This window comes from Vollenhovia emeryi, unplaced genomic scaffold (assembly GCF_000949405.1).
Source record: "Vollenhovia emeryi isolate VEMERY1.0 unplaced genomic scaffold, V.emery_V1.0 DF939146.1, whole genome shotgun sequence".
Classification (NCBI taxonomy): domain Eukaryota; kingdom Metazoa; phylum Arthropoda; class Insecta; order Hymenoptera; family Formicidae; genus Vollenhovia; species Vollenhovia emeryi.
Window position 1 is genome coordinate 235,918 of NW_011967220.1, and position 12,606 is coordinate 248,523.

The 12,606-nt window shown below is 47.9% G+C and overlaps 1 protein-coding gene across 3 annotated transcripts in view; it reads left to right on the forward strand.

The window, feature by feature from the left end:
* Nucleotides 1-12,606, forward strand: part of LOC105566149 (titin) — a 44,042-nt gene that overhangs the window by 17,065 nt on the left and 14,371 nt on the right. For all 3 annotated transcript variants that reach the window (XM_012019922.1, XM_012019924.1, XM_012019923.1), the window contains exon 2: nt 7,301-7,413. In XM_012019922.1, the coding sequence (XP_011875312.1) occupies nt 7,301-7,413 (113 nt within the window). The remainder of the gene's footprint in view (nt 1-7,300; nt 7,414-12,606) is intronic.

Sequence of the window (12,606 nt, forward strand, 5' to 3'; positions counted from 1 at the left end):
ATCACAATGAGTCCTCTCTGTGCTACGAGTTTCTCAGAGCTGCGGTTGAACGACTGGCATCTGCAAAAAAAAACAGAATAAATGAATTTATTATGTAAAAACCGAGTCGGCAAGTTCTTTTTGGCTGGAAATTCCGAAATGGCACGGCAGAGAGTATTTAATTTGTTTATTTCATAAGATCTCCACCGTATTACCGTGGTTTTCTTGTCTCGATTATTTCGAGGATAGTCTCTTTGAGTACTCTTGCCACTCTTTTATCCTTCCCGCACGGCCCGATTAAGCCAAATTAACATCTCGTAACGCGATAGATGAATCTGCGAGATTCGTCACAAACAGAAAAAATCCGTGGCAAGGAAACGGTACGTACGAATTGCCGCGTTCTCACCGTAAATTGATGGATAAAAACACGAAATCAGCAGCGGGTAAAATGCGAATCGCCGCAGCGCGAGCGGGCCTAATATGGGCGAGGGGTTGCGCCGTCGGGGACCACGGGAGAACACGAGGAGTCCGGGTGGTTTATCCTGCGCAGCGCGTAATTCTAGCTCAGGTAGGTTTATAAATAGAGGCCGTGTACGTGTTGCTGACCTGTTGCTCGAGAGCACCCTCGTGTGAACGTCGGGGCCCTGAGTAATCGAAACCCCGTTGTTCCGAGAGTGCCTTCCCTCCTCGCCGCCTCACGTACCGTCGTTCGTGTCCAAAAGCACTCGCGGCCGAGCGGAGCTGAGCGGAGCCGAGCCGAGCCGCGCGCGCCTAGGAGAGGTCATTAGGCGTAATGAATACCCGATAGTCCCTTAACTCGCAATATAATCGCCTCGGAGAAACTCCAAACACGATCACGGGCATTCGGTGTTGCGCGCGCACCGAACAGCCTCGCGCCGAGCATTCCTGCGATAATGACCGCTCCGCGCAAACCTCGCCGCGAATTTCAACGATGACCACCGTGTAATCGGCAACGAACACGCGACCTCGCAGCTTAACGTGGAAACACGTGCGACGTAAACCGCACACGGATGAAAATTCATTGCGGGACAGAGCGTCACGGGTCGCTAGAGTTTCTCGTGTCGCGATCTCTCGCGTCTCGATGACTTCTCCAAACAGCAACGGTCAGTCTCAGGCTCGAGAGATTGCCCGCTGATGATCGCGTAACAAGGTCCTCGCCGTCAACCTGTCCTGCCGTCGGCTGCACGCCGGCACTGTTCAGTTTACCTGGCACGCGGAAGTCACCTCTTCAGGGACCGCGAGGGTTTCCTCGAGCGCCAAACTCGGCGTGCGACCATATGTACCGCGGCATACGGTACAAGCGAGAAACAAAGAAAGCGAAAGAGAGGAAAAGGGGAAAATAGGGAAGAATACGGCGTAGGCATTTTCCCGCTAATTAATCGTTTCCCCGAGAGTTTTCCCGAGAGAAACGGAAGTTGGGGAGTTTCTCTAATGGCGGGAGAGTCGTAAAACTTCACCATTCATTTCGAGTCCGCGCAACGTTACTCGTAATTGACACATTTGATACGCCACGGTTTCTCGCCCTCTTTGATCTCGTGATCCGATCGATCGCTGCTCTTGCAGCACCGTAAATTAGAAATGCGCGCCACACGATCGTAGACGTGCGTTTCCTTCGCTCGTTTGTCATGATTCGCTGTATCAGATACGTGAATTCGTCCTGCGCGATCCTTACTCCAACTTCCTTCGCGCCGGCATTCAAAGCGCATTCCTATTAACGGAACTAAAATTACGACTGTTGCACTATGTCCCGCTAAAGACCAGAGATCATCGTACAGTACCGGTAACAAAGTAGAGATCGTGTCTCTCACAATATTCTTTGTACGCGCGGCTATGTAATTTTATACCTATTCGAAGATTCCTCGTTTTCCTCCGGCATGCCGATTTTATCGATAACTGTCTGACTTTGGTATTAGTTAAACTTTGTCATTGAGAAAATTGCTTGCTCTTTTCCCACATAACTTGCAACAACAAAAAAACGATGACCGAATTTTCTAGCCAATTTAACATAAATGCAAAATTTCGTACAATATGTAGATAGATTCTTCGTATCAGTTTGAAAATCTCTAAATTATGTAGGTGATATATATTCGTTTCTGTAGATCTCTCAAGGACACGGTGAAGGCATTATTGATATACGCTAGACCGACATACTGTTATGCCAATAAGGCGCTCGGGATGGACCAGTACTCGCGCTGTCAATTATCGGGTTTTTAGTCGTCGAAACTTGCGTAGTCCTCAAAGAAGATGAAGCAGCACGTCGGCGGCTCGAGCATCGGATATCCCTTTTACGAGAGGCGGACAGGTCCGTTATTCATTCCCCGACTCGTACGATACCAACGTGTACGAAGTACCACCTTGCCGGAAGTACGCGCTTTCAGTCGCCGAGCATTTGTTGTCATAAATTGTTAACCGCGTCATTACTCGCGCGGACGTCGTAAATAAAACAATGTTGCAGTTGTACAAATCAATTTCAGAATTTTCAATGGGCGTTTCGCAGGCACGGCACGTACGGAAGACCCCGCGAGATTAAGCAGCTCCCTCGCGAGAAATGTGTATTTCGTATTACGTATAAATTGATACGTCCACGTCGCACAGTCGCGTAATCAGTTCCCGCTCCTTAAACTACTCGCGCGTATGTACGCACGCACTCGCGCACGCACACCGGCTATCGCGCCGCGGATTTGCATAATGCGCGATGCGAGACGGGCGACTAAATCAACTGCACGTGCCGATGACGAGAAGCGTCCAAAATACCATGCTCAAATCGCTCTGTATGCAGATCTGTGTGCCGTCGAGCCGATTCTAAGCGGTCGCGTTGACGCGTACTCCTCTCTGAAAGTCGGTCGATCTGACTAGTTCCAATCTGATTAGTGAACGCGAACGGCGAGTAAAACCGGGACACGGCATCCACGACGCGAACTTCGCCCACGGTCTCCTTTGCCGGTCGGCTGTATGTAAGGAGTTTGTTCCCAGGTGAAGGTAATCATATTCCGCGTTCCACGATAATGGTGAACGAACGCAGCCTCCGGGCTGTAACGGAACCTCTGCCACCAGCCTGCACCCCGGCCTCTGTGCCGGACCCGTGGGTGCACCTCAGCTTAGCTGCACCTCTATACCCTCTCTAAGCCAAACTCCTATGTTGCCGCAATTATCGCACGACCGGCTGTTATCTCGGCACAAGCACCGTTCCCCTTCCCTACTCCTCTCGACGATCGTTATCGTTACCATCTTGTTCCTAAGCGCGGACAAGGCGGACTAGCCTCTGAACCTGACCTGACCTCGTGACCAGCCGCGATCAGGCTGGCACCGGCCAACGTACAACGTGAACGCTAATAACAATTAATTTGCTGCTATCCACAATTCAATGAATATACTCTGCCCGTCGGTGGCTGGAAACCGCACGTGAAAAAGGATCCCGTTGCGGTTGCAGGAGCTCGATAGCGATCGTTGCTGTTATTACCCGGCGCGATGGTTACCTCGGCGCGAACGAGTCGGACAGTATTACCCCTCGCGCGTTAATCACTCGCGGGATAATCACGACGCATTAATTAGCGCATTAATTAGAGCGGAGGCGTTTGCCTTACTTCGAGCGTTTAACGCACTGCTCGCTCCCGTTGTTGTTGCCGAGAATGGTATTACATGCTCTGAGCGTCCAACGTAATTTATCGTGAGCGTGAAAGTAAAATCGGACATGGCTCTCTTCGCCTCGACATTGTTGGCGATGCCGTTCGTTATCGTTGCCGGTTTTTTTCAAGTTGCTCGTGAATTATTGCCGGCCATACCATTCTCGTCGATTCGGAATGCTCACGCTGAGAAACCAGAGGGGATCGATGACTGTTGCAACTGGTTTGAACACAAATTATGTGACTGTGCTATCCGTTTGTGCTCGCTAAATGTATAAGTTTGTATAAGAAGAGAATGAAGAAAGCGCATTAGCTGTGTTACATATTTTCTTTAAATACGATTACTCAGTCGAGTAACGATTTCAATGTAGAGTTTTATAAAAATCATATCATTTACAATGGGCGATTCTTGTAGGAATTACCCCTAAATTAAATCGATGTACACTAGAAATCACCGATGCCTTTCCATATGAATTTGGGCACAGGTGAAACACATATACATTTTTCATGTATAAAATGTATAAATGTGTCGCTATATGTACACAAATTGATGTGGGAAGGCATCGGTGATTCCTAGTGAACAAATAAGTACGAGCTCCAGCATTTGAGATGATTTTTTTGGATTCATTGATGCAAGATATTAAAAATATTCAGAGCAAGAGAGAGAGAGAGAGACATCTCTTTAGATTTGGAATAACTCGCACGTAACCGCGACAAATTACAATCGGCAACTCGGAGAGGAGCGGATCCCGTTACGAGAGCGGGCACTCGAGCCACGAGTTAAGAGGATTCGGAGAGCCAGTGGTCGCCAGCGCGCGTGCGTACGTAGCATCGGTGGCCGTTAGCGCGTGCTGCAACCGGAAGACGTCATCGCCGGCAATTACGACCGGAACGAACGCAAATTTATCGGCGACAAACATGCGCCGCGTGCAGGCTAGACGTCGCCGTGCCGCCTGCAACGATGCACTTGGATGCGCGCTGCGTCTTCTAAACGCGCGCACCCCGAAGACACGGTGCCTTCCGTCGCGGCGCGGCCGTACCGAGAGCGCAAGTGGAATTAGTCTCGGTTCGACGGACGCGCCTACTGCTCGTTTCTGGACGAGCAAGATGGAAAGTAACGAATCAGGGTGAATCGACGAGAATGCCGATCGTGCCGATCGAGGAAAGAGAGAGAGAGAGAGAGAGAAAGAGGGAGACGAGGACGGCCGGTGCCGGAATGGAGCCGGGCCGATATTTCCATTCACAGCGCATCACCGTACGGGTGTGTCATTTCTGGGTTGCGAACGCGACCCGCACGCACCCACCGAACGTGAGATACGGGAGAAATGCGGTCTTATCGGGAGAGTCGGTTCTCGGAAGAGCGGACGACGTGAAAATTAAGAGAGACTAATGACTCGCTCTGAGGACATAATTAAATCCCTTTCCTTAATATCCCCGGAGATTTTATTGATTAAAATGCTATCTGTGAAAGATCAGAATTGACATTTATATCTCGAGGATAGAATTGGACAACTTTAAATCTGTAGGCATGCATATTGCATATGAGGTGAAATAAGAATCTAGACCACGCAAAGTTAGATGCTGTATAAATGTTTGGCGGATTACCGCCAGTAAGATAGCTGCAACAGCAGCTCCGAATATTTCGCTTGTAAAGTTCGCGGAAGAAATTGGTATTTCTACAATGCTCACGCGATCCGACCCTGGCCAGCGCTCGGGCTTGAAGCTATAAAGGTGCGTGCGCGTATTAGCGGTATGCGCTCGTACCCATTCACCGAATTCCCCTGTTCAATGGGCTGTACCGTGAATACGCAATGACGTAAGGGTCCCCGTTGCTTCGCCAGATAGTCTCAACGCACCACGGAGCGCGGACTCCGATGTGCGTGTCGTGGCGCGGCTCATAGCGCAGAAATATATCTCGCGGACTAATCCATTGGTGTGAGATTCATTACGATCGGCCGGGATGTAATTTACTGCGCGGCTAGTATGAAATGGACGTTAACGAGCGAGCGCGAGTTTAGGTGTCGCGACTCGCATTGCTCCTTCTACTTTTCCTTCTCCTTCTCTTCTCTTCCTCCTTCTCCGGACTACAATGAGCTGCCGGTGGATGTTGCCGGGGGAAGAGTGGCAGAGGAGGAAATATACGTAGGGGAAAAGATGAAGTCGACAGGTAGAAGAGAAACTACCTACGCGCTCTCGCGCGCGCTTCTCTCTTTCATCTCGGTACCGCTTTGTATTAGGCCGCTGTCGCACGGTTGGTATGCGCCGCCGCCGGCTTCGCCAAAGTCTTTCTTTTCTTCCTGGAGATTCTTCTTATTTTTCCTCCCCTCCTCCCCCTCCTCCTCCTCCTCCTCCTCCTCCTCCTCCTCCTCTTCCGTCTTTATCGCGTTTACTAGCTAAGTCAGCGGTCCTAAGTAATTTCTTTCGGTCAAGAACGCAGATACGATCATCATCTCTTCCCTCTCCACCCTCCATATCAGGACGGAGGAATGCAAACGCGCTGACATTCAATTTTGTAGCGCCCACTTGAAAATTGAAATTTTATTGTGAAATTTTTTCGCTCACGCTTTTTCGCGCGCCTATTCCCTTATCGGGCACAAGCCGCGATCCGTACCACCATCCCGCTGGTCAGCGCGGCACGAACGAAGGAGGTTGAGCACACAGCGGGCTCGTGCAAACACGCGTGCTCATTCCCACGCACCCACGCCTCTCATAGCCGCCTCACGCTCCAGGTAGACAGACGAATCGCATTTAGCCTCCCGCCGCGACGCGAATGCGTCAAATGTTTTCTCGCGTCGCGAATTTCGCGTCTTGACACCGTGATACATTGTATACCTTGAGGCTAATTCTACCAACGCCGATTAACTCTCTTCACAGCGTTTAACCGATTAACTCTGCTCTTTTTCTCGAGGCTGACTGTTTTCCTGACACTGATATAGCGATAGGTACACACAGATGTGGCGATAGATAATTATTAATACATTGTTTTACGCTTCATGTAGCTTTATTACATGTTCATTTGCATAATTAATACCTAGTCAATTATGTATACTTAGTCGCGCGTATGAGATCGAGCTGTGTGCGGTACACAGGCTCGCGAGAAGCGATCGGTCAAAGTGCAGAGGTGCGTCTGGCTCGATTCCAGACGCGACCACTGTGTCCGTCCAGCTGTCATTCTGTCAGATCAGGGCGAGAGTTACATGGTAGAATACCACGTGACAAGATAGATATGCATTTAAGCCGCCTCGCGATAGAATAGATAAGCGTACAATGGCTCGTTATACTTTCGCGCGTACGCAGATAATAACGCGACAAAAATTCTCAAAGCCGTCTGAGCAGGTTTGAATCCAAGCCGAGTGCATTCGTGATGTAATGCAAAATGATATGAGGCGCCACCCATTGTTTACGGTCGGGTATTTTAATATTATTCATCATTGGCAATCGATGACTAGTGAATAATCGGTGGTGTGAACAAGTAAACTTTAATTACATTTGAATGAAGACGGATAGGCTACTTTGTATTGTGTAAGTGACAAATATGACTTAAATGTTTACGCAGAGATGTAAAATTAGCCTGTAAACTAGCCCGGTCACTCATTTCATATGTGGTACGCACCAAAGCTTGGTTTAAGTTCGCATGGCTAATATAAGCTAACGAAATCGTCATTTACGTGTTGCAGGGTACGGAAGAAGAGTGCCGACATGTCGGCGTTGAACACCGCGCTTTATAGACGCGGGATAATCCTCTGGCTGGCCGCCGTCCTACTGCTGGCGTCACGATCCACGCATTCTGGTAAGTTTTTGCAGAAATGCCTCGGTGTACTTCTAGCTCCCTTTCTTTCGTCTGGCTTCAACGCCTTGGACACGCTTGAGCCGCTGTACAAAACGTGAGTCATTTATTTGATAGAGAGACCGTGAACGCGCGGACTCCCACGAGGAAATAAGAGGTAGACGGGCAAGAAATATTTTCGCTCGCCCGAGAAGACGCGATCGGATTATTTCTGCCTGTGGCTTGCTCGAAGTCAGATTGTATTCCACCGGATCGCCCATAAGTGCCATCCATAAATGTAGCAAAATAGGCTGCAGTTGTAAAAAAAAGTTTTTGTTTCCACGTTGATGTTGTGTTTACCCTTTTTACACTTTGCGGAATACTGACAAGAAGTTGAATTTTGCGGTAATAGGGAGCAAAGAGAGAGAGAGAGAGAGAGTAAAAGTAATCTCGGATGAAGATGAGAAAAGTCTTTCGTAACTCGAGCATGTTTTATTGCGCTTATAATGGAAACTAGTTTTTCGAAAGGCAAAAAAAAGAGTGATTCCATTAAAGTACGCATCTCGTGATAAAGTCGAGCCGCGCTATTTGGCGAGATTAGAATAGAAATGCGACAGAAGGGAGACTTAAATCGAGCGTGAATGTAAGTGTATGTCGTGCATTGAAATTAATTTCTGGAAACCAGAGTCGCGAGAGACGAGACGATCACTTCCGCGATCTTTCTTGCACCGTCTGGTGTGACTAACGCAGAGTCGGCCAGCCAATGTTTGAATGAGCGAGCCACGTTCTGTCAGGCCGTCGAACCTATCCGTGTGTCTCCCTTCTTCCCTGGCGATGGGGAGAGCATTACCTCATAATGCTCACCTCTGGCATCGGTCGTGTCGAGGCCCAAGGTGCTTTCCCATGGACCCGGCACACCATATTCGTTCTTCGACCACTCTCGGGTCGCCTTCAGGCGGTCGGTCGCCTCCTTCCTATCGTGAGCCCCGTTCCGCGAAGTTCCGCGAACTTCTTTCCCTTTACGTCGAGCTGGTTTGAAACGGTACGCCTAGACCTCTCTCGAGTCTTGGTATCGATATCAGAAGAAGACGATCCAGTTAAAACGGGGCCTCCAATTGTCATCGCGCGTGTCATGAATTATTTCCGGGAAGAGAAAAACGGCGATGGATTCAGTAGCCGCAGTAATCGACCGCAAATTCGTAAAGCGCGCCTCGGTGTCGGTAAAAGAAAAAGAAGGATTCGTCATTCCCGTAATTCGTTATTCGAGAAAGTAATTTCACGTCTTGTGGTCAAGCGGCTACAAAGAAGACGAACCAATTTCGCACAGGCGCTCACGACGATCGATCGATTGATCGATCGGCCGATAGAGGAGAGTTCTCGGAAAAGCATGATACTATGAACACGACGACGTGCAAAAACGTTGCATCGTCAATGAAGACTTATTGAAGATGCGTCAGTTTTGCCTCTCCCCTTCATCAATCGGCCGTCGGTGCCTCAGCGAGGAGCAGGTGTGGTTAAACCGGCGGAATCGATTGAATTCCAAGACTCACCCGGCGTGTCTTCTCTCGTTTCTTCACTCCCTTCCCCTCTCCCCCTTTTGGAGATCACTAGACGGAAGCCAAAATTGAAAAACCCACTTGCTCAGAGAGAAAATTTACTAAGCAAACTTTCAATTTTGGCCTCCCTATAGAGGAAACTTTCTGTAAATTTTATATTTTCATTATTTAACTGGCAAAGTTTTCTCTATGTAAAAACCAAAATTGAAAAACTCACTCATAGAAGAAGGTTTGTGGATGAAAATTTCCTATAATTTTCATACGTGTACAGGCAATTTTAATTTATCCAAACACATACAATTAACTAACTCTCCACTTATTGGTATTTATTCTATTATGACATTTAAGTATGTATTAATATTATATATTGCATAAACTGCATTATTGATGATAAATTTGTGTCCTTGTAAAATGGGAACTACAAGTTTTTGCATTTTTAAACGCAAGGTCGCTTTACTCAACCTTTTATCTAACCTGTTTAACAATAACAATATGGATAATGGTACCTAATTATTGCGACAGTCCATTGAGAAATGTGTCTTTCTCAATATATATTTGCATATTAAAACGATGTGTCACACGTTTCCGTCGGTGAAGAAAGTCACTTCTAATTTTTCTCGAAAACGGCTTTGCTGAATGACTACACATATTTATAGTCAATGTCTGATCAACAGAAGAACAATGCGGCTTTCCGCGTTTTCCTGATTTAAAAAACATTACATACAGACATACATTGGGACAAGTTTTTAAAAACATGTCTTTTCGACATTTAAATCATTCCAATTCCGTCGAACACGATGGCATTGAAAACTTGAAAAAAATGTTGAAAAAAAGGAGGATTAGTCATTCTCATAATTCGTTGATCGAGAAAGTAATTTCACGTCTTGTGGTCAAGCGGTTACAAAGAAGACGAACCTATTTCGCACAGGCGCTCACGACAATCGATCGATTGATCAATCGACCGATAGAGGAGAATTCTCGGAAAAGCATGATACTATAAACACGACGACGTGTAAAAACATTGCATCGTCAATGAAGGTTTATTGAAGATGCGTCAGTTTTGCCTCTCCCCTTCATCAATCGGCCGTCGGTGTCTCAGTGAGGAGCAGGTGTGGTTAAACCGACGGAATCGATTGAATTTTACGACTCACCCGGGTCTTCTCTCGTTCTTCTCTTCCTTCCCTTCTCTCTTTCTCTCGTGGGAATCGCTAGGCGATTCTGTGACTCTCTATCGCATCCACGCTCGTATCCTTTTTGCTCCTCGAGCTTTTCTCGACCGGGCAGCAAGATCGAGATCAACGCGTTCAATCACTGGCGATCCATCAGGCGGCGGACAAGTTTTACTGGATTATGTATCTTCCCTGGGACGCACTCGCGAGATGCCTGCATTCAAGGGAAATCAGCAAGGGATATCGCCGACTTCGAGATGCAACAGGTTTTCATTGTAAAAAAAAGCGTTTACCTATCGTATTGCATTATCACGCGCGCAGCAATAATTTTCTTCTCAGGCGCGCTGTTCCGAGATTATCGGAATTACTGGACGTATCAAATTGCATTTGAAAAACTACGGCGAAAAGCTACGAGTGACGTTCGCGTCCCTTGCGATTTCTTACGATCGTGTTGAATTGTTACACGTTTATGCGATCGAAAATATGGCCAGTTACTAAAGGCTCGTTTACAGTCAATTTTTATATTTAAGGATCGTCTTAAATACTTTTTAAATTACTTCTTAGCCAGTAAAATGATCTGTATAGCATTCGTACGGATCAGTTTTTTGGCTATATATATATATATAATAAATAGGGTACGACTCGTGAGTTTCGTTAATTCCGTCTGCGCCTTTCTTCCTTTTCGTGTAAACTTTATACAAATCGTTTCTTACATCAGCATCGAAAAAAAGTAGAGAAGGAAGAAGAGTAAAAGAAATACGATAAAATGTATTTCTTCGGTAAGCGGAGAAATCAGTTTTGGAGTTCCACCCGGAAGTGATCTAAGTCTGAAGTCAATCGGGGAAAAGAAAACACGGAGCACGGTCCTCTGCGTAGCGGTTTCTCCACGGTTGCATCCATGTGATGCTGTGTGAATTCTGGTCAAACCTGTAAGCCCCTGAGGAGTAATCAGTCGACATGCCCACATCGGGATGTCACTGACCGCGTGCCTCACCGTTCGCCACTTACGATCCACGTACGTTGTTCACCGGAGTCACATCTGACCCCTAAGGCGTTCCATATTTATGCCTAATGCTCGGCAAAGTGTCGTTATCGTCGAGTATCATCAGACTCTCTCGTGGCGCGCTGGTCGCGTCGCAACGGCGCGGAGAAGATATCCATATGATATTCCACGCGACTCGCGGTGCATAAAAGTTCAGGCATATGTAACGCGGGCCGCGTGCAGTTGTGCACATATTAAATCTCCTCGAGTACTCTTGCGCGAGACGTAACTGTACGAATCAATCCATAAATCTGCGAAAGGCTTTTCACACTCGGTCTGAAACTCTGGACCCTCCGAATTACGAATCACGAAGTCAAGACAAATCGTTCCAAGTGCGTGAATCTATCGTGAGACTTCGCATTTGGGAGCAGTGAGGGTTTTGAGGTGGTCTAATACGTTTTTAATAGCGAACGCGAATAAATTTCGCGCCGTCAATTCAGACGAGAAAGAGCTCTCGCGCGGTAAGAGGGTACAGAAAGGACCCGTTGTAACCGGTACGTCATAAGAGGACTCCACTCCCTCGTCCTCGCGCGCGTACTCTTCAGAGCTCTCCTCTCTTTCTCTCTCCCTCTCGTTTGTGTATCTTCTTCTTGACTACTTACCGAGATGGCGAGGTCAGCAGCGGTCATCCGACGAAGGGTATAACGGAACGCGTGGGTGCAACGTCAGCGTGACACGGATTAAATCGGTCGCGTTAGTTCGATTTGGAAAATAGGCGTTCCGCTTTCCGCGAGGCGTCTAATTTGAGGACGATCCTCCGGCGTCCGCGGCGGATCGCATTCAACGACGGTAGGCCGGAGATCCAATCGCACATACGAAACATTCTCGCGCAACGAAGTGAATCGCGGTTCAAAGATCCCGGGCCCCTTATCGGAAATGAGCGTTTCTTTCCCCGAGTCGGGAATTATTCTCATTACCGGACCTAACGGTGCGCGGACTCGCATCATAATGTAGGAAGTGGCAATGAACTCGATCCCGTGTGATTGGGAGGATATAATTTATGATTGTCCTCGAAAGGGGCACCGCGCTAGAAACGGAGTGCGCCGCGTATTACGACAGAACCGGTCGGCCAGGTTTCCACGGTGCCTACCTTCCCGATACCCGTGACATTGACATTAACATTCGCGTCGATATACAAACAAATGGCATTATTTTTCTGCTCCTCCCCCCGCTGTTTTGAATTTATCTCGCTAAAGTTATGCGGCGAGTGGGCTGAGTAATTTCCGAGTAGCCGTCGGTCTTTCGCGCGGGATAGACTTGGTCGAGAAAAGTTGCGTCGTGACTAGTCTCTCGGTCTCTCTCTTTCTCTCTCGTGTACGCGTACGCACAAAGGGAAATTATTCCATCATCTTTTTCATCAGTGTGCGAAGAGGCTGGCTGGGTGAGCGAGGAAACCGCGACCTTGGAGAATGCGTAATGCAGAATTTCGTGCACGCAATACGCCGGGGGC